Source organism: Triticum aestivum, chromosome 1B (genome assembly GCF_018294505.1).
Source record: "Triticum aestivum cultivar Chinese Spring chromosome 1B, IWGSC CS RefSeq v2.1, whole genome shotgun sequence".
Taxonomy (NCBI): domain Eukaryota; kingdom Viridiplantae; phylum Streptophyta; class Magnoliopsida; order Poales; family Poaceae; genus Triticum; species Triticum aestivum.
In genome coordinates this window covers 443,867,792-443,893,526 of record NC_057795.1, presented here as the reverse complement: position 1 = coordinate 443,893,526, position 25,735 = coordinate 443,867,792, and the positions used below count along the sequence as shown (strand labels likewise).

Here is a 25,735-nt window from a genome sequence, read left to right as displayed (position 1 = left end):
TGTATTTCCAGGTATGTGCATTGATCTGTCATGGCGAAATGCCTATAACGCCAGTATCCCCTGTGGGTGTATTGAATACCCATGGAATGTCAAGCAACAAAAGACAGTAAAGAAGGTTTACACAGGGGCTTAATCTAAAGAGAAACCTTTGAGCGGGGCCCTGCTGCACGTCTGCGCCTTTGTCTCCGTTGTGCCGTATCCTGGAAGGGTGCCGCACGAATAGTGTCTGTAAAAACAAAAACTCATGTAAAAGAGTAAGCGTGCGAGAGGTTGGTTATTCTCAATGTATGTGAGAAATATGAGACATTGGCCTATCGATAAGGCAAGCCAAATTGTGGGCTTTATTACATGTTTACAACCCCTGGTAACATTTATGGGAATATATGTATAGCACCCAGCTCAGGTTTATCCGGGCTGTTATTGATAGTGGTGCATTGGACTCGTCTAACCGTGTCTGTGGTCTTAACGGCCGATCATGCATTCTGGTGGGAGAGGCCGCTTAGTGTACGGCTACAAGAGCAGCCGCATACTGCTCTGTGTTTTCGCTAACAATTATGACGCCACGTGGACTAGGCATCTTAAGTTTAAGGCAGGCGTAATTTGGTACTGCGTTAAATCAAGCGAAGGTCGTTCTTTCGAGTAATGCATGATAACTGTTGCTGAAGGGAGCGATGTCGAAGAGTAGTTCCTCGCTTCTGAAGTTGTCGGGAGAACCGAATGTCACCTCTAATACGAGGGAGCCCCAGCAGCGGGCCTCATCGCCTGGTATCACTCCGTTAAAGGTGGTGTTACTTTGGCTTATTCTGGATGGGTCTATCCCCATCTTGCAGACAGTGTCCTGATATATCAGATTAATACTACTGCCGCCGTCCATTAGGACTCGAGTGAGATAGTATCCATCAATTATTGGGTCGAGCACCAAGGCAGCCGATCCTCCGTGCCGGATACTGGCCGGGTGGTCCATGTGATCAAAAGTGATCGGGCAGGCCTCCCAGGGGTTGGACTTGGGGGCAACAAACTCTATGTGAGTTGCGTGGACCATGTTTACTGTTTTGACTTCTGGTGGGAATTTTTTCTGTCCCCCAGTGTTCGGCTGTTGGGGCTCATCCTTGTTTTCGCTCGGCGTTTCCCTTCCTTTGTGTTCGGCGTTTAACTTGCTGGCCTACTTGAAGACCCAACATTCTCTGTGAGTATGATTTGCAGGTTTTTTGGGGGTGCCATGGATTTGACACAATCTGTCCAGGACTTTATTCAGGTCGGACGGTTCCTCATTGCTGCCCTGAAATGGCTTCTTTCTTTGACTGGGTCGAGGGCCCCTGAATCCGGCGTTGACCGCCGTGTTGTCCGGACTTTCTTCATTGTTTCGACGCTTGTGCTTATTGCGTCGTGGTTTCCTGTTGCCATCTCGAATTTCGGATGTGCCTGGGTTGCTGGTGCCTCTACGTGCCAACCAGCTGTCTTCACCCGCACAAAAGCAGGTCATAAGGCTTATTAAGGCCGCCATCGTCCTTGGCTTTTCTTGGCCGAGGTGTCTGGCAAGCCACTCGTCCCGGATACTGTGCTTGAAGGCTGCTAAGGCTTTGGCATCCGGATAATCAACAATTTGATTCTTCTTAGTTCGAAATCTGTTCCAAAGCTTACAAGCTGACTCTCCGGGATGTTGTATTATGTGACTTAAATCGTCTGCATCCGGAGGTCGGACATAGGTCCCTTGGAAATTTTCCCTGAAAGCGTCCTCAAGTTCCTCCCAACTTCCAATTGAGTTTTCGGGGAGGCTTTTCAACCAATGCCGAGCTGGTCCTTTCAACTTGAGGGGAAGGTATTTGATGGCGTGGAGGTCGTCCCCACGAGCCATGTGTATGTGGAGGATAAAATCTTCAATCCAGACCCCAGGGTCTGTTGTTCCGTCGTATGCCTCTATGTTCACGGGTTTGAATCCCTGTGGAAAGTCGTGATCCAGCACCTCGTCGGTGAAACATAGGGGGTGCGCAGCCCCTCTGTACCTGGACATGTTGTGGCATGCTGTCGACGGTTGTTGTGTCCGGGTTTGATTCCGAACTGGTATTTGATCATTATGATTTTGGTGACCATAATCTTGTGCCGGAACTCGTCCTCTAGATCCGTAAATGGACCTGTTCGCACCAGCCTTTTTGTCCAAGAGCTCACGTAAATCGTGGGCTGGCTTGTGTGAGGCACCAGTGGCTGCTCTATCACGGCTATGAGGTGGTCAGTCCGGTTGATCGGCCGTGGTATTCTTTGGCGGAATGGGCTCTAAGGCTTCATTGTCGAATTCGGGCAGTAGCTTGCGCTTTGGGTAGCTCTTTGTGTGGCGATCGTCACCATATTTTTCTTCAGTGTCTAGAACTTTCTTCCATCTTCAGTTGAGCGTGTCCTGCGTGGCGTTAAGCCTTTGCTTTTGCTTCTTTAAGCTCCTCGCCGTGGCAATAAGCCTTCTGCGGAGGTTATCTTGTTCCGAACGTTTTTCCGGAATGATGAATGCATCATCGACTAGAATCTCATCCTCTCCGGGGGCGGTTTGATGAGTTCGGCCCTCGAGATCACTGTTATCAGGCGTCTGCTTCCGGGCTGTGTTCGGTGTGACCTGGCTTATCCTGCTCCATCACTGGGTCCATATGGTCGTTGTTGCCTTTCCAGTCGACCGGAGTGTCAACCTTTCTTGCGTGTTATTGCCATTTTTACTGTGACTGGACTTAGAGCGGCGCCTGCGCTGTCATTTTGGCTTTTCTCTGGGGGGTTTGTCCTCTGTTGTGTCCTTATTGTCACCGTTGTCTTCTTTAGGCGTATCCACCATGTAGACGTCATATGATGAAGTGGCAGTCCAATGCCCTGTGGGCGGTGGTTCCACATCGTCTCCTGCACCGACATCCATACCGTCGATGTTCTCGGAATCAAAGTCAAGCATGTCTGTTAGGTCGTCGACAGTGGCTATGAAGTGGGTGGTGGGTGGGTCGTGAATTTCTTCGTCGCCCGTATCCCATTCATGACAGACATAGTTAGGCCAAGAGTCTTCTAATAAAGAAAGAGGCCTTAGAGCATTTAGCACGTCGCCTAAGGGCGAGTGCTGAAAAGCGTCCGCGGCGGTGAATTCCATGATTGGTGCCCAATCAGTTTCGATGGGCATGGATGCGCGCGGTCCGGAACCTATGGTTGGAGACGAGTCCGGGGGTCCGGCGACACAGATTTCCTTAGGAGTGGAATCTATGTTCGGCTCCAACGTCGATGAGTGTGCGACCTCCGTGGCGGGGTCCATCCACCCATCCTCAGATGGCACGATATGCTCTGGATTGAAGTCCGGGGCGGTAGCAGGTGCGATATCCCGAATACTGTCTGAAGGCAGATCTAAGTCATGCACATCGCGATCGTCCAGTGCTCCTGACATGGGCTCGAGTCCGTCGAAGATCAAGTCTCCGCGGAAGTCGGCGGTGTAGTTTAGGTTTCTGAACCTGACCTGGTGGCCAGGGACGTAGCTGTCGATCTGCTCCAGGTGGCCAAGCGAGTTGGCCCGCAGTGCGAAGCCGCCGAATACGAAGATCTGTCCGGGGAGAAAAGTCTCACCCTGGACGACGTTGTTGAAGGTTGGGGGAGCCATCGAGCCTTACAGCGACGACACAGAGGAACTCTCAATGAAAGCACCAATGTCGGTGTCAAAACCGGCGGATCTCGGGTAGGGGGTCCCGAACTGTGCGTCTAAGGCTAATGGTAACAGGAGACTGGGGACACGATGTTTACCCAGGTTCGGGCCCTCTCGATGGAGGTAATACCATACTTCCTACTTGATTGATCTTTGATCATATGAGTATTACAAGAGTTGATCTACCACAAGATCATAGAGGCTAAACCCTAGAAGCTAGCCTATGATTATGATTGTTGTTTCCTACGGACTAAACCCTCCGATTTATATAGACACCGGAGGGGGCTAGGGTTACACAGAGTCGGTTATAGAGAAGGAGATCTAATCATCCGAATCACCAAGCTTGCCTTCCACGCAAAGGAGAGTCACATCCGGACACGGGACAAAGTCTTCAATCTTTATCTTCACAGTCCAACAGTCCGGCCAAAGATATAGTCCGGCTGTCCGGATACCCCCTTATCCAGGACTCCCTCAACAGCTGCTGCCACTAAGCCTGGTATGAATACCAAAGCACCTGCAAGAAAAGTTCCCATGTCTAAAGCCAGAGCCTCTACTCAAGTAACTTCGGAATCTGAACCCAACGAGGCTGCTCCAGAAGGGAAGAAAAGGAAAGAAAGGGTCAAGAAGACAATTGTCAGAGTTGTTGGAAAGCTCTCAATGATGGAAGAAGAGGAAGAGGTTGCTGAACCAACACCTAAAGCTCAGAAGCTGATGGGAGATGTAACCAGATCAGGGACTGCTCTATCTAAGCCAAAAGATGCTCCCAAAGCTGCTGCTCCTAAGCCCAAGTCTACACCTAAGAGGAACACTAGGAGCATTCCAGCTAAAGAAAAGAACAAGGCCCCAGTGCTTGAGGCTGCTAATGATGAAGAAGATGAAGATTCACTTGTCTTAAGAAAGCTGAAGCCCAAGATCCCTGATCATAATGATGCTCATCCAGTTGCAGAGGATATGAAGCTTAGGAAGGATGCAGGACTGAGACTGCGGAGACAGACTGATCCCTATGCTGTCAGAAGAAGAACTGCAGTGGACTACAAGTTCCACACTAAGGAACAATAGGATTTCTATGAGACAGTTTTCTTCACAAGATGCCCATAGTATGTGACATGAGATGGGTTGACTGGGAGTACATCAGGAAGAATGAATAGCATTATCCAGGAGTGTATGATAGTTTCAATGCTTGTGGAGTAGATGAGTTTGTTCGCCAGAATCTCACCAAGTGGAATGATGAGCTCATCATGCAGTTTTACTCCACAACTCATTTCTACCCAGATGGGAAAATTGTCTGGATGTCCGAGGGTACAAGGTACCAATCCACACTTGAGGAATGGTCTGAATTGATAAATGCTCCAAAAGAGAATGAGGATGACTTGGATGTCTATGCCAAGAAGAAGAAAGACCACAACTCTATGGCTCACATGTACAGAGAGATCCCAGATGCTGCTCTAGAGACACGTAAGTTTGGATTTGTACATTACCTGTTGTCAGGATTGCCTACTATTAACTGGATCTTGAGGCACACTCTGTTGCCCAAGTCAGGAGATCACAAGATGATCAGAGGCCATGCAATCAACTTGCTGCATATATTTGATGTGCCTCAAATATTCAAAGTCATGAGTCTGATTGTGGAAAAAATCAAAAGAACTGCTGCTGATCAGAAAAGATCTTGTGGATATGCCCCACACATTCAGGAGCTCATAAACTTCAAGATGGGCACTGACACATATCTTTTGGACAAAGAGCACTTGCCCATCTACCCTGATTTTGAGGACAACACCATTGTGATGGATGAAAATGAACCATCATCTGTGCAAGCACAAGAGAAGAAAGAGAAAGCAAGGGCTGAGAAAGCTGCTAAGATGCCAACTGCTGAAGAGGCATCTCAAGTGTTCCTGAAGAGCAAGCAAGATCAGCTTGGCTACTTGATTGCCTCCACCTTGAGGATTGAGAAGGGCTTGGCCACCCTATCTCAAAACCAGGAGAGCTTGGAGAGAATCATAGAGCAAAAATTCTATGATCTTGATGTCAAGGTCACTGAGATCCAGTCAGTTGTTGAGCAACTTCGGAAGGAAGTGGAGGAGAAGAAGGGCAAGTCTACTATAGATGCATTTGCCAGAGTGCCTAGAGGACAGAGATTTGCTGCAGTGCCTGTTCCAGACACCAGAGCTACATCATCTGCACCAGCAATAGCTTCAGTGCCTCCGGCTCCATCACCCACTCCACCAACTCCAGCTACATCGACTGATGCTTTCGTCCTTGGAGTCATCTCTACACCGCCGCCTGAAGACCAAGCCTGAGAGTCGTTTAGCATTATGCATTTTTTTGTGAACTTTTTGGTAACTTGTTGCCAAAGGGGGAGAAAAATGTATAGATCATAGGTTTCGAGAGAGAGTGTTGCTTTTGTTCTCTCTTGTTTTTGGTGGTTGAACTTCGTTATTTGTGTGCTCTCTTGATACATTATGCCTTTTGTGAGATACTTGGATGATCATGTGTTTGATCATATGCTATGGTACATTAATGCTTGTTGGATGATATTATCTTTTATATTCTCATATGATCATTCACTTTGCTTGGTGATGAGTGCATGAGTTCAATCTTTATCATTTTGAGCACTCCACCAAGATGTATGTGACATGGAAGAGTAACCCATGATCCTAACTCATTGTGCATTTGCAGTCCAAAGCAAATCTTAAATAATGCACAAATTTAGTGGGAGCTCTTACTTTTCACATACTTCTCAAAGCGACAATGTCTTTCAATCTTATTATCATTTGTCGAAGCTTTGATCTATATGCTGTCATCAATTACCAAAAGGGGGGGGGGTTGAAAGTGCAACTATCCCTGGGTGATTTTGGTAATTCCTAACAACATATAGCTCATTGGGCTAATGCTATTTCAAGATAAATATTTCAGGAAAGCTCAATGATTGGCATGACATGGATGAGAAAAGTGGACCCCTCAAAATACTAAGGACAAAAGGATTGGCTCAAGCTCAAAGCACAAGACTCTACATTTTCCATTTTAGTATCCAAGATCACATTGAGTCTATAGCAAAAGTCAATACTATCAAGGAGGATGAGGTGTTGCTTAATGAGGTTCTTGCTCAAAATGCTTAGTGATATGCTCCAAAACCATCAACTACTTTCTCACATCCACATATGACCCAAACCAAAAGTCAAACTCGACCCCACCGATTCTTTCTATCCGGCGCCACCGAGTTCAGATGTCATAGCCACTGCCACAAACCCTAGTCTTTTTGATCTCATCGATAGGGATCTCGGTCTCACCGAGATGGGATTGTAATCTCTTTGTTTCCCTTCGTAACGTTTCGGTCCAACCGAGATGAGCGATCGGTCCCACTGAGATTGCAATGCAAACTCTCTGTTTCCCTTCGTAACGTTTCGGTCTAACCGAGATGAGCGAATCGGTCCCACCGAGTTTGTCTGACCAACTCTCTGGTTAGCTTAGTACCAAAATCGGTCTCACCGAGTTTGTATAATCGGTCTCACCGAGATTACGTTATGCCCTAACCCTAACCACATCGGTCCCACCGAGTTGACATGTCGGTCCTACCGAAAATCCTAACGGTCACATTATTTGCTAAATCGGTTCGACCGAGTTTCAGGATTCGGTCCCACCGAGATTGGTAAGTTGTGTGTAATGGTTAGATTTTGTGTGGAGGCTATATATACCCCTCCACCCACTCTTCATTCGTGGAGAGAGCCATCAGAACATGCATACACTTCCAACTTAGATTTTCTGACAGAGAACCACCTACACTTGTGTTGAGGTCAAGATATTCCATTCCTACCATATGAATCTTGATCTCTAGCCTTCCCAAGTTGCTTTCCACTCAAATCTTCTTTCCACCAAATCCAAATCCTGAGAGAGAGAATTGAGTGTTGGGGAGACTATCATTTGAAGCACAAGAGCAAGGAGTTCATCATCAACACACCATTTGTTACTTCTTGGAGAGTGGTGTCTCCTAGATTGGCTAGGTGTCACTTGGGAGCCTCCGACAAGTTTGTGGAGTTGAACCAAGGAGTTTGTAAGGGCAAAGAGACCGCCTACTTCATGAAGATCTACCCTAGTGAGGCAAGTCCTTCGTGGGTGATGGCCATGGTGGGATAGACAATGTTGCTTCTTCTTGGACCCTTCGTTGGTGGAGCCCTCCGTGGACTCGCGCAGCCGTTACCCTTCGTGGGTTGAAGTCTCCATCAACGTGGATGTACGATAGCATCACCTATCGGAACCACGGCTCAAAAATCTCCGTGTCTCCAATTGTGTTTGCCTCCTCAAACTCCTTCCCTTTACCTTCATATGCAATTGTTTTACATTCCGCTGTTATACTCTTAGAATTGCATGTGTAGGTTGATTGCTTGACTTGTGCTAAGTTGCTAAAATCTGCCAAGAACTAAAATTGGAAAAAGGCAAGTTTTTTATTTAAGTCAAGTAGTCTAATCACCCCCCCCCTTCTAGACATACTTTCGATCCTACACCTATTCTTCATTGTGATCGACCCTCTGGTCTCTGTCGAGATGACCCTTATTGACTTAGGGCGTCTCGCGTTCCATCACCCCTTTGGGCCCGCGGAATTAGCCTCTTGGCATGACCTCCTAGACGTCATTGCACTCCACGAGCCGGACCTCGAGTCGTCGCGCGAGCGTGTGTCCTGGCACTTAGAGCCCTCGGGCCGATTCTCCATGAAGTCCCTCTACCGCGCCATCGTAGACACCCCCGCCCTAGCTCCCTTCGGGGTGATCTGGGCGATCCATCTACCGCTGAAGATCCGTATCTTCTTGTGGCAATGGATCCGCGGACGTATCCCGTCTGGCGTTGAGGCGTTAAAACGTAATGGCCCTGGCGACGGGCTTTGCCCTCTGCGTGGGACTCCAGAGAATTCGAACCACATCCTCTTCTCTTGTGTCTTGGCCTAGTTTCTTTGGAGTTGCGTGCGCGAGATGTTCGGTGGCAGTTGGTGCCACACCAACTCCCCGGACCTCTTCGCCGAGATCCATGCCTTGCCCCTTGCGTGTCGCCACATTAGGTGGCGGACCATAGGGGCCCTTGCCTGGAAACTTTGGATGGTCCGGAATAAGCTAGCATCCAGCGGATTCCCCTTCGACGGGCTACTGTCGCGGTGTTCAAACTTTGTGGTTTCTTGCAGCTCTGGCGGCCTCTTAGCCGCCTCCAAGACCGGGACGCCATCAACATCATCATCTCCGACCTCCGTGTGATGGCTCTCCGATTGGTGCCGCCGCTTCCACCGCCACCTCCTGAGCCTGATTAGGGCCTCCTTGGCTCTCCGGTTTTACCTGCTTTTTCGTTTCTTGGACTCGTTGAGCTGTGCCCTCAGCAGACCCTCTGTACTATTTATTGTGCGACCTGGGTGTGTGTGTGTTTGTGCAACCTGTACGTGTGTGTTTGTGGTTTCGACTGTGGTACTTGACGGTTTTTGGTGGTTTATTTTATTTATAAAGCAGGGCGAAAGTCTTTTTGAATACCTGCTGCACCTGTGAGTCTAATAATTGGTTTGTTGGAGATATCGACAAAAGGCCTGGTTGCACTGCATCTGAGCTTAGTTTCCATAAGATGCAGAGTTGGATACTTGTCACTCGAGGCGGGTAGGTGCTAAAATAACCTTGCATTAACTAATCATACTACTAGATGAATCCTTCTCTGATTGTCTCTGATGATCGCCACTTCATCACTTCGGATGTCATTAATTAATAATTACTCGCTCCTTGCTGAGGACACTAGTCACCTGAGTGCATAGACCAGTTTAACTTTTAGGACTGTGTATATATAACTTGGTAAAGATATATGTTTGCCACGGAGGCTACCAATGGTTAGTATTTGTCAGCGTCGTTCTTATCAGAGGAGAACCAAAATCAGAAAAGTTCATGCATGGATGTAGTCAATTAGGACAATCAATCATTGGGATGCACTATTACTACTTTGTTGCCACGAACACAAGCTTTGCTTCTTGTCTTGTTTAAACACGTCCGATCGTCTGTCCTGGCCACTTGCCGGCCGATGAAGTTCAATCGCCGGGGCGGGGAACAATAAACATTTGAGAACGCAAACGACAAGCTGGTGGCAACTAAACTAACAGAATTCCGGCGAGCCGGCCGGCGGAGTTTCTCTAGGGCAAACGGCAGGTTGTCACCTGTCAGCGGTTACAAAGCTAGGTTGGAAATGATATCAAAACAAAATATAGAACCCAACTCAGACAAAAAGAAGGCTTCTGGTTTGGGCATCATGGCTTCCGAAACCTGTCGTGCCCCTTCGTGCTCTGGGCTTGACTTTTCCGTGCATAAAGCGCAGCAGCCACGTACGCACGTAGAGGTCGCGCGTGGGGGTGGAGGGCGCTATAAAACCGGCCTTGCCGCCGTGGCTTCTCGTCGTCTCCACTGATCCTTCCTGGAGCTCGACCGCCGGACGGTTCCTCTCCTCTCCCCCTCTTTGCTGCTTTCTCTCCTCACCTCCTCCCTCAGCCGTCGGCGTCGCCAGCGCCCGGCGCCATGGGTTGCGGTGGCTCCAAAGAGGACGTGGCCACTGGCAACACCACCGCCAACGGCGCCGGCCGCGGCGGCAAGCTCTTCCGGAGGAAGTCCACCATGTCCGCCAGCCACTGCTCCTCCCACGCGTCCTCCCCATCCTCGTCCGACGACTCCTCCGTCGTCGTCAAGGAGCCGGCGGCCGGCGAGCCCAAAGCCGACGTCGTGGAGGTGGCGTCGGATGAGAAGCCCGTCGCCGTCGTCAAGGATAAGGAAGAGGAGGTGGTGGTGGCCAAGAAGGATGTCACCCGCGACGAACTTTCTGCCATGGTGGACGAGGCAGCGCAACCTCCTGTGAAGGAGGAGGGCGAGCTGCCGAAATACACCATGTCCGATGAGGCGCCGGTGGTGGAGGAGGCTAAGGTTGATGAGGCGAAGGAAGCAGTAGTAGCACTCATAAAGGAGGAGACCAAACCCGAGGAGACCAAGGAGGAGGAGACGTCTCCTGCTTCCACAAACGAGCGTGGTACGTCTCGGAAAATACACAGGAGCTCTCGGGTGCTCCACACCCCTATACGAAAAATATTCGTAAAAAATTCCCAGAAGATCAAAAAAGTCTAAATTTTCGGGATGTCAAACCTGGTCCCCCAATCTACTTCCGTGCGAAATTTTGTGAAAAAATACCCAAAAACGCATCCATGGCGAAGGAATTACTGCCCGGAAAAAAAGTACACAAACAGTGTTTTGCTATACATAGAAAAATTTTGTCTTTTTTGCCGCGAATACGTTTCCTGGTATTTTTTTCACGAAACCTCATACGGGAATACATCGGTAACCCACGTTTGATATTCCAAAACCCCAGATTTTTTTTCAAATTTCTCGGTATTTTTTTTCCTGGTATTGTACATATAGGGGTGCGGAGCACCCGAGAGCTCTAATCCTCGTCCGGTACGTCTCGCACTAATTTGAATTTATAGCATCTACAATCGTGATTTAAGCAAAGTTAACGACTTTTTTACACTAAGTTAACGACTTGTGCAACAAGTGAATGTATTTTTTGTTTCTCTAGTCGTTTGATATTTGTGATTTTTGTAACTCAAGGTCACCTCGGTGGAATAAACTGTGCTTTAGAAAGCCCCAAACAACCAAGTTGTTGCAACTTTCAGTTTCTTTTTGGAACGGATTTTATCCCCTCTAATATTTTTTTCTTAGACATAATTTTATCTTTTCCACTTGTAGTTGTCCGGCTTCACAAACCCCTTAAGTTTATTTTGGCCTATATAAATTCACATTGTGTCATATACCGAGTGAGAACAACGTAGGAATGAGAATGGTTGTTCGTCGATCCGAACTCACAGGGCCAATTTTTGACCCAAAAGGGGTTTTATAGATTTTTATTCTGGAACCTAGATTTTTTTTTGTAAAGGCTTCCGTAGAAGTTGGATGCAGTTCCAACAGAAAACTTTCATTGAGCTAGTCCAGCCTTGTGGATTCTCTCTTTGTTTCTATGCCGTCTATATTATGCTTAAATAAAACAAGTTTCTTCGCCTTCATTTGTGGTGCAATGAAAAATTCATTGTCATATATTAATTGTTTCGAAATATCTCTAGTACTCAACGTGACATGATATTTACCTTTTGTGTTTCCGGATCTCTGCTTTACTGCATTAAAAATTTCTTTCGTGGAGACAGTAAGAAGATGTAAACATGTGCGGTATTTGCAGGAGAATCGGCCGGGCAGAGCACCACAGAACACATGGAGGCCAACCCCATTGACGAACACAAGGTAAAGGATAATGCGCCCCCCGTGCCGGAGCCGTCCTCCTCGTCGTCGGAGAATAGCGCATCTGCTTCTGTTGCCCCAAGCAGATCGACGGTGAACTAACGGAGTGAAGGCGGGAAGGCATGGACGTTGCAAGCAGGCATGCGTGGACACATAAAGATGAGACATGTATGTAGCCATGATGATATTGGTGGACGTGCATTTCTTTTCATATATACATGCCAGGCTTGTCCGCATCCGTTTGGGAATCCGAAGGAAGAGGTGAATGGAGAAGAGGTAATATCACCAATAGTCATAGAACTTACGCTCGATGTTCAGTTTGATACTAAAACTTGTAAAATACAGGTTTGTAGTCATCTAACTTGTTGTTTGGTGCAAATACGGTTTCTTTCTACTGTAACCGGACGTACACCATGCCTGCATGACAGCAGCCCACATGTTAGGAGTAAAATTTTCCAAATAACTCCCTAGATTTTTTAATTACACAAAAAAGTCAAAGCGAGACCCACTTGTCAGTCTAACAGTATTGAGGAATGATAGGAGGGTAAGGGATTTGAATGCCCTACCTTCCAATGGCGCGCACACTAGGTGAACCGACACGCCAAAAGACACTTGTTGCATCAGAAGGTAACTACGTTCTACAACTCTTCATTTGGAGCTCCTGAGTCTACCGGCTCAAATGAGCTATAATAATCAGCGAAGACCATTTTGCACCTTCGTTTTTTTTAGAAATTTGTATGTAAACTTGTAAATTATGATCAAAGTAATGAAAGATATTTAGGGATTACAAAAATATTTGTATAATTTAAATTAATACAAATATTTGTAAAATATAATTAAAAAATACTATACAAAAACTGTACTGCTTAGATGAGCAAATGTTTTAACATAAAAATAAGGGAGCCGCTAGGTCTCGGACCCACGAGGGCACGATCAAAGACACCCTTCACACTCTATTATCTATACATATAAAAGATGATTAGTAAATCAATTGTTTCAATATAAGCCTGAGTATTGTATAAAAAACAATTAGTAAAATGTAAGTAATAAAACTATGTTCAAATATTTGTGTGTTAAAAATAGTATACATAAAATGAGATTAATAAATAAAACATTTAAATATAAACCTATGTATTATATTAGACACAATTGAATATTCATACCAACAATTTCAATTTTAAATTATGAATATGAAATTACATGGAAATTGAACTATACAAATGTGCATATAACTATTGAAATGTTTGTATAATTAAAATAATATTTTGGAATTGTAATTTTATAAATATTTATTTAAATTAAATTATGCAAACATTCTCCATAATTTATAAATATTGTTTTAAATATATAAATATTATTAAAATAATATACATGAACAGTTTTGAAATTAAGTTGTTTTGTTTGTATTAACAATATTTATAAAATGAATAATTAAAAATTATTTCGAAAGTGCAAAATGGCTCCACTGATCATAGCCCATTCGAACTGGTAGGCCAGGTGTTTCAGTCGAAGACTTGTATAAATTAGTTATTCCTTAAACTAATTCCTTAAACTAATGTGGTTGGCTTGTTGGTTTACCTGGTGTGTGCACCATCAGAAGTTCGGGGCTCGAATCCAGCCCCCATCAAAACAATATTTATCATTTTTTGCTTGTACTGTTTGACTGACAAGTGGGTCTCACTTAGGTTTTTTTGCGTAATTAAAATAATCTAGACAGTTCACTGGAAAATTTTACTCCTAGCCATAGACATGTGGGCTGCTGGCATGCCATGTAGGCAAAAAATGTACGCCCGAATAGAGTAGAAAGCAGCATACTTGCACCAAACAACAAGTTAAATGACCACAAATCCGTATTTTACAAGTTTTAGCACCAAACTGAAAATTCAGTGCAAGTTCTATGACCGCTAGTGATATTACCTCAATGGAGAACATACTATGCAGTACAACCAGTCAATCTGTGCACCGAATGCACATGTGATTTTAAGACGTTGGATAGAAAACCGAGGGATAAGACTTGACCTAAAGACGGGCTGTTGATGCATTCACATAAATATCTCAACAGATCTGCAGCCCACCCCTATAGTCTGACCATTTTGCTATAAGATATCACTTTTCACTAAAAATCTTTGAAAATTACATTTACATCCCTGTCTCTTCTTTCATCTTGTCCATCGCTTTTCTATCTGATGCTCAAAACCACCTGGGTGCATAGATTACCCCGTTTGACATGATATGTTCTTGAGATGAAGGGGTTGTTTCGCTCGCATTGTCACTTGCATGAGGTCTCAGGTGCCAACAGAGTCTGCCCCGCCTCATGTTGTCTGCATCAAGCCAAGCCAAGTCAATGCCACAACCAAACAACGGGGAAAAGTAAGGCCTCGTAGAAAATTAGGTGGGGGTTGATAGATTTGCATGTGCACATTTGGTTGTGGTTGTGTGTTGTATGACGTGTGAGATAGTCATGCAAGGTGTAAAAGGATTTTTCTCGACTCATGTTGTGTGATTGCTTGCATGAGAAGAAATCGTCTATTCGGTTGTTGCGCTAGAGCCATGTTTTGAGCTGCTTTGAGTACCACGGTAGCCAAAACACTAGGATGCACAGATTGTCCAGCAACTAAAAAAAGTGAAAGATCTCGTTTTGTTTCTTGTCTACCAACTTTGCTATGACCATTCTACTTTTCTAACACAACCAAACAACCCTGAAGCGTATCGAGCGAGACTGCGAGCCTCTCCATTAGAGCTCATGTTTTCATGCTGGAACTACGTCGACTCAAACTGATGGGCTCTCCACTTGATCTTCATCAGGACAAAGCTCTAGGATCCAATGAAGTCTCTCTTTAGATTATTGATAATCTCAAGGAAATCTGATGCACCATGTGCCTTGCGTTTGCCAAGGTCTTGAGCAAGCATGAGAGCTTCTCTGCACGCCATTGCTTCTAGCATTGCATGGTCAAAGTACCTAGAGAAGTTCATATTTGATGCACCCATGAAAGTACCATCTAGAAGCCTACAAATCGCTAAGACTGAATCAACACCACTACATCTTTCCTTTGGGGCGTCCACATTCAACTTAACCATCCCCACCGGTGGCGGGATCCATCATATATAGGTGACTCAATATCGGTTGCGGGTGCTAGGCCAGATTCTTCTCTTCATCCAGTAGGGCTAGGTCATGTAGAAAGGGCTAAATGGACATGGGGCTCTGTTGCTCCCCGTCATGGATGGTCCTCTATCGGGTGTACAAATATCAAGATGAACAGGAATTGTGAGGCTCACACTTCAACTCAATCAGGTCTAAGGTGGACAACACATGCAACAAAGCGTATGTGACAGGCAGACTGAATAAGGAAGGGTCAGGGCACGACAACACAGAGGTAAACATGCTTAGAGAAACTCTACCTGTTGGAAATATGCCCTAGAGGCAATAATAAAAGCATTATTATTATATTTCCTTGTTCATGATAATTGTCTTTTATTCATGCTATAATTGTATTATCCGGAAATCGTAATACACGTGTGAATACATAGACCACAATACGTCCCTAGTAAGCCTCTAGTTGACTAGCTCGTTGGTCAACAGATAGTCATGGTTTCCTGACTATGGACATTGGATATCGTTGACAATGGGATCACATCATTGGGAGAATGATGTGATGGACAAGACCCAATCCTAAGCATAGCACAAGATCGTGTAGTTCGTTTTGCTAGAGCTTTTTCAATGTCAAGTATCTCTTCCTTAGACCATGAGATCGTGTAACTCCCGGATACCGTAAGAGTGCTTTGGGTGTACCAAACGTCACAACGTAACTGGGTGACTATAAAGGTGCACTACAGGTATCTCCAAAAGTGTCTATTGGGTTGACACGGATCGAGACTAGGATTTGTCACTCCGTATGACGGAGAGGTATCTCTGGGCCCACTCGGTAATGCATCATCATAATGAGCTCAAAGTGACCAAGTGTTTGGTCACGGGATCATGCATTACGGTACGAGTAAAGTGACTTGCCGGTAACGAGACTAAACGAGGTATTGGGATACCGACGATCGAGTCTCGGGCATGTAACGTACCGATTGACAAAGGGAATTGCATACGGGGTTGATTGAATCCTCGACATCGTGGTTCATCCGATGACATCATCGAGGAGCATGTGGGAGCCAACATGGGTATCCAGATCCCACTGTTGGTTATTGACCGGAGAGCCGTCTCGGTCATGTCTGCGTGTCTCCCGAACCCGTAGGGTCTACACACTTAAGGTTCGACGACGCTAGGGTTATTAGGAAGACTTGTATGTGATTACCGAATGTTGTTCGGAGTCCCGGATGAGATCCCGGACATCACGAGGAGTTCCGGAATGGTCCGGAGGTAAAGATTTATATATGGGAAGTTGTCAAACGGACACCGGAAAGTTTCGGGGGCATATCGGTATTGTACCGGGGCCACCGGAAGGGTTCCGGGGGTCCACCGGGAGGGGCCACCCCTCCCGGGGGGTCCACATGGGCCGCATGGGGCAGGAGCCAGCCCCTGGAGGGCTGGGCGCCCCCCCCCTTGGGCCCATGCGCCTAGGGTTGGGGGGGGGAACCCTAGAGGGGGCGCCCCCCTTGCTTGGGGGGCAAGCCCCCCTCCCTGGCCGCCGCCCCCCCTCTAGATCCCATCTAGAGGGGCCGGCCCCCCTTGCCCCTTCCCCTATAAATAGAGGGGTGAGGGGAGGGCTACACACACAAGCCAAGGCGCAGCCCCTCCCCTCCCCGACACCTCTCCTTCTCCGTCACGAGCTTGGCGAAGCCCTGTCGGAGTGCTGCTTCTCCACCAACACCACGCCGTCGTGCTGCCGGTGGAGCTGTCTTCCTCAACCTCTCCTTCCTCCTTGCTGGATCAAGACGGAGGAGACGTCGCCCGTACCGTACGTGTGTTGAACGCGGAGGTGTTGTCCGTTCAGCACTTGGTCATCGGTGATCTGAATCACGTCGAGTATGACTCCATCATCACCGCTCCCTCGAACGCTTCCGCACACGATCTACAAGTGGTATGTAGATGCAAACTCACTCCGTTGACTCGTTGCTTAGATGAACTCATAGATGGATCTTGGTGAAACCGTAGGAAAAATTGTAATTTTCTGCAACGTTCCCCAACAGTGGCATCATGAGCTAGGTCTATGCGTAGTTCTCTATTGCACGAGTAGAACACAATTTTGTTGTGGGCGTAGATCTTGTCAACTTGCTTGCCGCTACTAGTCTTATCTTGCTTCAACGGTATTGTGAGATGAAGCGGCCTGGACCAACCTTACACGTACGCTTACGTGAGACCGGTTCCACCGACTAACATGCACTAGTTGCATATGGTGGCTGGCGGGTGTCTGTCTCTCCCACTTTAGTTGGCGCGGATTCGATGAAAAGGGTCCTTATGAAGGGTAAATAGAAGTTGACAAAATCACGTTGTGGTTATTCGTAGGTAAGAAAACGTTCTTGCTAGAACCCAATTGCAGCCACGTAAAAGATGCAACAACAATTAGAGGACGTCTAACTTGTTTTTGCAGCAATTGTCATGTGATGTGATATGGTCAAGTTGTGATGAATGATGAATGATATATTGTGATGTATGAGATCATGTTCTTGTAATAGGAATCACGACTTGCATGTCGATGAGTATGACAACCGGCAGGAGCCATAGGAGTTGTCTTTATTTTTTGTATGACCTGCGTGTCATTGAAGAACGCCATGTAAATTACTTTACTTTATTGCTAAACGCGTTAGCCATAGAAGTAGAAGTAGTCGTTGGCGTGACAACTTCATGAAGACACGATGATGGAGATCATGATGATGGAGATCATGGTGTCATGCCGGTGACAAGATGATCATGGAGCCCCGAAGATGAAGATCAAAGGAGCTATATGATATTGGCCATATCATGTCACTACTTTATATAATTGCATGTGATGTTTATTATGTTTTATGCATCTTGTTTACTTAGAACGACGGTAGTAAATAATATGATCCCTTATAACAATTTCAAGAAAGTGTTCCCCCTAACTGTGCACCGTTGCGAAAGTTCGTCGTTTCGAAGCACCACGTGATGATCGGGTGTGATAGATTCTTACGTTCACATACAACGGGTGTAAGCCAGATTTACACACGCAAAACACTTAGGGTTAACTTGACGAGCCTAGCATGTACAGACATGGCCTAGGAGCACAAGAGACCGAAAGGTCGAACATGAGTCGTATGGGAGATACGATCAACATGGAGATGTTCACCGATGATGGCTAGTCCGTCTCACGTGATGATCGGACACGGCCTAGTCAACTCGGATCGTGTAACACTTAGATGACTAGAGGGATGTCTAATCTGAGTGGGAGTTCATTAAAATAATTTGATTAGATGAACTTAATTATCATGAAGTTAGTCTAAAACTTTTTGCAAAATATGTCTTGTAGATCAAATGGCCAACGCTCATGTCAACATGAACTTCAACGCGTTCCTAGAGAAAACCAAGCTGAAAGATGATGGCAGCAACTATACGGACTAGGTCCGGAACCTGAGGATCATCCTCATAGCTGCTAAGAAAGCGTATGTCCTTGCAGCGCCGTTAGGTGACCCACCTGCTCTCCCAGCACCGCAAGACGATTTGAATGTTTGGCAGACACGTGCTGATGATTACTCCCTCGTTTAGTGCGGCATGCTTTACAGCTTAGAACCGGGGCTCCAAAAGCATTTTGAGCAACACGGAGCATATGAGATGTTCGAGGAGCTGAAACTAGTTTTCCAAGCTCATGTCCGGGTCGAGAGATATGAAGTCTTCGAAAAGTTCTATGGTTGTAAGATGGAGGAAAATAGTTCTGTCAGTGAGCATATACTCAAAATGTCTGGGTTGCACAACCGCCTGTCCCAGCTGGACATTAACCTCCCGGACGAGGCGGTCATTGACAGAATCCTTCAGTCGCTCCCACCAAGCTACAAGAGCTTTGTGATGAACTACAATATGCAGGGGATGGTGAAGACCATTCCTGAAGTATTTTCAATGCTGAAGTCAGCAGAGGTTGAAATCAAGAAAGAACATCAAGTGTTGATGGTCAATAAGACCACTAAGTTCAAGAAAGGCAAGGGTAAGAAGAACTTCAAAAAGGACGGCAAAGATGTTGCCGCGCCCGGTAAGCCAGTTGCCGGGAAGAAGTCAAAGAATGGACCCAAGCCTGAGACTGAGTGCTTTTATTGCAAGGGGAAGGGTCACTGGAAGCGGAACTGCCCCAAATACTTAGCGGACAAGAAGGCCGGCAACACTAAAGGTATATTTGATATACATGTAATTGATGTGTACCTTACCAGTACTCGTAGTAACTCCTGGGTATTTGATACCGGTGCCGTTGCTCACATTTGTAACTCACAGCAGGAGCTGCGGAATAAGCGAAGACTGGCGAAGGACGAGGTGACGATGTGCGTCGGGAATGGTTCCAAGGTCGATGTGATCGCCGTCGGCACGCTACCTCTACATTTACCTACGGGATTAGTTTTAAACCTCAATAATTGTTATTTAGTGCCAAGTTTGAGCATGAACATTGTATCTGGATCTCGTTTGATGCGAGATGGCTACTCATTTAAATCCGAGAATAATGGTTGTTCTAATTATATGAGAGATATGTTTTATGGTCATGCCCCGATGGTCAATGGTTTATTCTTAATGAATCTCGAACGTAATACTACACATATTCATAGTGTGAATACCAAAAGATGTAAAGTTGATAACGATAGTCCCACATATTTGTGGCACTGCCGCCTTGGTCACATTGGTGTCAAGCGCATGAAGAAGCTCCATGCTGATGGACTTTTAGAGTCTCTCGATTATGAATCATTTGACACATGCGAACCATGCCTCATGGGCAAGATGACCAAGACTCTGTTCTCCGGAACAATGGAGCGAGCAACCAACTTGTTGGAAATCATACATACCGATGTGTGCGGTCCAATGAGCGTTGAGGCTCGCGGAGGATATCGTTATGTTCTCACTCTCACTGATGACTTGAGTAGATATGGGTATGTCTACTTGATGAAACACAAGTCTGAGACCTTTGAAAAGTTCAAAGAATTTCAGAATGAAGTAGAGAATCAACGTGACCGAAAGATAAAATTCTTACGATCGGATCGTGGAGGAGAATATTTAAGTCACGAATTTGGTACACACTTAAGAAAATGTGGAATCGTTTCACAACTCACGCCGCCTGGAACACCTCAGCGAAACGGTGTGTCCGAACGTCGTAATCGCACTCTATTGGATATGGTGCGATCTATGATGTCTCTTACTGATTTACCGCTATCATTTTGGGGATACGCTCTAGAGACAGCTACATTCACTTTAAATAGGGCACCGTCTAAATCCGTTGAGACGACACCGTATGAATTATGGTTTGGGAAGAAACCTAAGCTGTCGTTTCTAAAAGTTTGGGGACGCGATGCTTATGTCAAGAAACTTCAACCTGAAAAGCTCGAACCCAAGTCGGAAAAAAGCGTCTTCATAGGATACCCTAAAGAAACCATTGGGTATACCTTCTACTTAAGATCCGAGGGCAAGATCTTTGTTGCCAAGAATTGATCCTTTCTGGAAAAAGAGTTTCTCTCGAAAGAAATAAGTGGGAGGAAAGTAGAACTCGATGAAGTACTACCTCTTGAACAGGATAGTAGTGCAGCTCAGGAAAATGTTCCTGTGATGCCTACACCAATTGAAGAGGAAAATAATGATGATGATCAAGGTACTTCGGATCAAGTTGCTACTGAACTTCGTAGGTCCACAAGGACACGTTCCGCACCAGAGTGGTACGGCAACCCTGTCCTGGAAATCATGTTGTTGGACAACGGTGAACCTTCGAACTACGAAGAAGCAATGGCGGGCCCAGATTCCAATAAATGGCTAGAAGCCATGAAATCCGAGATAGAATCCATGTATGAAAACAAAGTATGGACTTTGACTGACTTGCCCGATGATCGGCGAGCGACAGAAAACAAATGGATCTTTAAGAAGAAGACGGACGCGGATGGTAATGTCACCATCTATAAAGCTCGACTTGTCGCTAAGGGTTATCGACAAGTTCAAGGGATTGACTACGATGAGACTTTCTCTCCCGTAGCGAAGCTTAAGTCCGTCCGAATCATGTTAGCAATTGCCGCATACTATGATTATGAGATATGGCAGATGGACGTCAAAACGGCATTCCTTAACGGGCATCTTAAGGAAGAACTGTATATGATGCAGCCGGAGGGTTTTGTCGATCCTAAGAATGCTAACAAAGTATGCAAGCTCCAGCGATCCATTTATGGGCTGGTGCAAGCATCTCGGAGTTGGAACATTCGCTTTGATGAGATGATCAAAGCGTTTGGGTTTATGCAGACTTATGGAGAAGCCTGGTTTACAAGAAAGTGAGTGGGAGCTCTGTAGCATTTCTCATATTATATGTAGATGACATACTTTTGATGGGAAATGATATAGAATTCTTGGACAGCATTAAGGCCTACTTGAATAAGTGTTTTTCAATGAAGGACCTTGGAGAAGCTGCTTATATATTAGGCATCAAGATCTACAGAGATAGATCGAGACGCCTCATAGGTCTTTCACAAAGCACATACCTTGATAAGATTTTGAAGAAGTTCAAAATGGATCAGTCTAAGAAGGGGTTCTTGCCTGTATTGCAAGGTGTGAGATTGAGCTCGGCTCAATGCCCGACCACGGCAAAGGATAAAGAAGAGATGAGTGTCATCCCCTATGCTTCAGCCATAGGATCTATTATGTATGCCATGTTGTGTATCAGACCTGATGTAAACCTTGCCGTAAGTTTGGTAGGAAGATACCAAAGTAATCCCGGCAAGGAACACTGGACAACGGTCAAGAATATCCTGAAGTACCTGAAAAGGACGAAGGACATGTTTCTCGTTTATGGAGGTGACGAAGAGCTCGCCGTAAAGGGTTACGTCGACGCTAGCTTCGACACAGATCTGGATGACTCTAAGTCACAAACCGGATACGTGTATATGTTGAATGGTGGAGCAGTAAGCTGGTGCAGCTGCAAGCAGAGCGTCGTGGCGGGATCTACATGTGAAGCGGAGTACATGACAGCCTCGGAGGCAGCGCATGAAGCTATTTGGGTGAAGGAGTTCATCACCGACCTAGGAGTCATACCCAATGCGTCGGGGCCAATCAAACTCTTCTGTGACAACACTGGAGCTATTGCCCTTGCTAAGGAGCCCAGGTTTCACAAGAAGACCAGGCACATCAAGCGTCGTTTCAACTCCATCCGTGAAAATGTTCAAGATGGAGACATAGATATTTGCAAAGTACATACAGATCTGAATGTCACAGATCCGTTGACTAAACCTCTCTCGCGAGCAAAACATGATCAACACCAGAACTCTATGGGTGTTCGATTCATCACAATGTAACTAGATTATTGACTCTAGTGCAAGTGGGAGACTGTTGGAAATATGCCCTAGAGGCAATAATAAAAGCATTATTATTATATTTCCTTGTTCATGATAATTGTCTTTTATTCATGCTATAATTGTATTATCCGGAAATTGTAATACACGTGTGAATACATAGACCACAATACGTCCCTAGTAAGCCTCTAGTTGACTAGCTCGTTGGTCAACAAATAGTCATGGTTTCCTGACTATGGACATTGGATGTCATTGACAACGGGATCACATCATTGGGAGAATGATGTGATGGACAAGACCCAATCCTAAGCATAGCACAAGATCGTGTAGTTCGTTTTGCTAGAGCTTTTTCAATGTCAAGTATCTCTTCCTTAGACCATGAGATCGTGTAACTCCCGGATACCGTAAGAGTGCTTTGGGTGTACCAAACGTCACAACGTAACTGGGTGACTATAAAGATGCACTACAGGTATCTCCGAAAGTGTCTGTTGGGTTGACACGGATCGAGACTGGGATTTGTCACTCCGTATGACGGAGAGGTATCTCTGGGCCCACTCGGTAATGCATCATCACAATGAGCTCAAAGTGACCAAGTGTTTGGTCACGGGATCATGCATTACAGTACGAGTAAAGTGACTTGCCGGTAACGAGACTAAACGAGGTATTGGGATACCGACGATCGAGTCTCGGGCATGTAACGTACCGATTGACAAAGGGAATTGCATACGGGGTTGATTGAATCCTCGACATCGTGGTTCATCCGATGACATCATCAAGGAGCATGTGGGAGCCAACATGGGTATCCAGATCCCGCTGTTGGTTATTGATCGGAGAGCCGTCTCGGTCATGTCTGCGTGTCTCCCGAACCCGTAGGGTCTACACACTTAAGGTTCGACGACGCTAGGTTTATTAGGAAGACTTGTATGTGATTACCGAATGTTGTTCGGAGTCCCGGATGAGATCTCGGACGTCACGAGGAGTTCCGGAATGGTCCGGAGGTAAAGATTTATATATGGGAAGTTGTCAAACGGACACCAAAAAGTTTCAGGGGCATATCGGTATTGTACCGGGGCCACCGGAAGGGTTCCGGGGGTCCACCGGGAGGGGCCACCCCTCCCGGGGGGTCCACATGGGCCACATGGGGCAGGAGCCAGCCCCTGGAGGGCTGGGCGCCCCCCCCCCTTGGGCCCATGCGCCTAGGGTTGGGGGGGAACCCTAGAGGGGGCGTCCCCCTTGCTTGGGGGGCAAGCCCCCCTCCCTGGCCGCCGCCCCCCTCTAGGTCCCATCTAGAGGGGCCGGCCCCCCTTGCCCCTTCCCCTATAAATAGAGGGGTGAGGGGAGGGCTGCACACACAAGCCAAGGCGCAGCCCCTCCCCTCCCCAACACCTCTCCTTCTCCGTCACGAGCTTGGCGAAGCCCTGTCGGAGTGCTGCTTCTCCACCAACACCACGCCGTCGTGCTGCCGGTGGAGCTGTCTTCCTCAACCTCTCCTTCCTCCTTGCTGGATCAAGACGGAGGAGACGTCGCCCGTACCGTACGTGTGTTGAATGCGGAGGTGTTGTCCGTTCAGCACTTGGTCATCGGTGATCTGAATCACGTCGAGTACGACTCCATCATCACCGCTCCCTCGACGCTTCCGCACGCGATCTACAAGTGGTATGTAGATGCAAACTCACTCCCTTGACTCATTGCTTAGATGAACTCATAGATGGATCTTGGTGAAACCGTAGGAAATTTTTTAATTTTCTGCAACGTTCCCCAACACTACCCACCATAAAATTTAAAAAGTCTCCTCCCCCTCCCCTCTCCTGTCCGAAAGTTTTTATGGGGGGGGGGGAGGGAGCAGAGGAGTGGGAACCCGTCCCTTTCGTTCTTATTTTCCTTAGATTTTTGTTTCACTTGGCGTCGACGAGACGGTAGCAGCGATACCGCGTTGGTATAACGTATAAATGACTTCTCCCTACCTCAACAACGTCCAACTGAAGCCCGAAGGGACTGGGAGGGAGGGTCGGATTTGTTGACTCTCCTCGGATCTTGATAGTTGGCATCTTAATCATGAAATCAGTTGGTTGGATCTTTGTGCGGCGACTTCAACATGTTGTTTCGAGCTGTTCTGTAGCATGGCCCAGTTTCTCCAACCCTCTGGACTGGTGGCGAATGATTGCAAGTTATGGGTTTATGTTCCAACTGATATTATTAAATCGAGTCCTAGATCTCGTTTCTAGCGACGAGTGGCTATTGCGGTATTTAAACCATGGTATGGCAAGGACGTTGGCAGGTGTCCCTTTCTCTAACTGTTGATTTAGTGCATTTTTTAATCTTCGATAGGCGGCATACAATCAAAGGAAGAGTATGGTTTTCAATGTATTTTATTTTTTTTGTTGATCTTTTGTGTCTTGTTGTCTTTCCATTGTACTGTCTATTTTTTTCTTCATAATATTCATTTATAAGTTACTCTTTGGGCGCTTTTTTATAAAAAAGTTAACTCCTCAAACAATCACTTGAAATTTAACTTCTCAAATTATAAGGAGTTATAGGCTTTTGTACCTAGCCCTTTTCTGAAATTTATGATTAATTTATCTTAAAATTTAGGGTCAAATATCCTTTTCAAATCTTTTCAGGGGGCGCAAACCACCTACCTCATATATTCGAAGAGTTGGGGCTCGATCATTGTTGGTTGTTGTAAAATGCAGCTTGAATTTCTTAAGGCCGTCCACACAATTTTGATAAAATATTCTTGGATTAAACTTGTTTTGTTCTAGATTACTCGATAGTCATCCGGTGCTCTGATTGGCCCTAGCCGCCTTTACGACGGGTAACATCCATCACTCTTTTCTCAACGGATGGATCCATATTTGCCTTTGCAAGGACCGATTTAGACTGCTAAACACTCATACAATGCAACACCATATCAGATAGTAGGTCTAGTAGGTCTAGTATATGAGCAGACACACAACCACTCCGCGTACACACATAGCAACCATCATATTTAAGTGTAGCTCTTGCAAGGTGCTACATGCATATACTCGAGCAACTGTGTGTACTTGAATTTATCATGCCACAACTATTAGCTTCCTATCACCTAGTCTCCTAACAATATAGGCATGTATAGTCATTTATGTTAACCATCATCTTTGACAAGGGAAGGGCACTCTGCGGGCAGCAAACCCGCACTTGTGATTATTATGGAATAATCCATAGGTTTTGTAGCATGACATGATACCTCTCTCACCGGGACACTAGGGTGTATACCACAATTTCTCACCATAGAAAAAGTTAGCCCGAAGGCATTCCAAGATCGGAGGTAGGTCCACACTCCCACTTGTGTGCGAGAGGAGAAAAACAAAAGATAAATTTTAATAACTATACCTTGAAAAGTATTTTG

At 46.1% G+C, this 25,735-nt stretch overlaps 1 protein-coding gene across 1 annotated transcript; it reads left to right on the top strand.

Moving 5' to 3' along the window:
- The first annotated feature begins 10,081 nt into the window (after positions 1–10,081).
- On the top strand, positions 10,082–12,204 carry LOC123092427 (flocculation protein FLO11). Its single transcript, XM_044514204.1, has 2 exons — positions 10,082–10,678; positions 11,876–12,204. The coding sequence occupies exons 1-2, from the start codon at positions 10,177–10,179 to the stop codon at positions 12,034–12,036; spliced, it is 663 nt and encodes a 220-aa protein (XP_044370139.1). The 5' UTR covers positions 10,082–10,176; the 3' UTR covers positions 12,037–12,204.
- Positions 12,205–25,735: the final 13,531 nt, after the last annotated feature.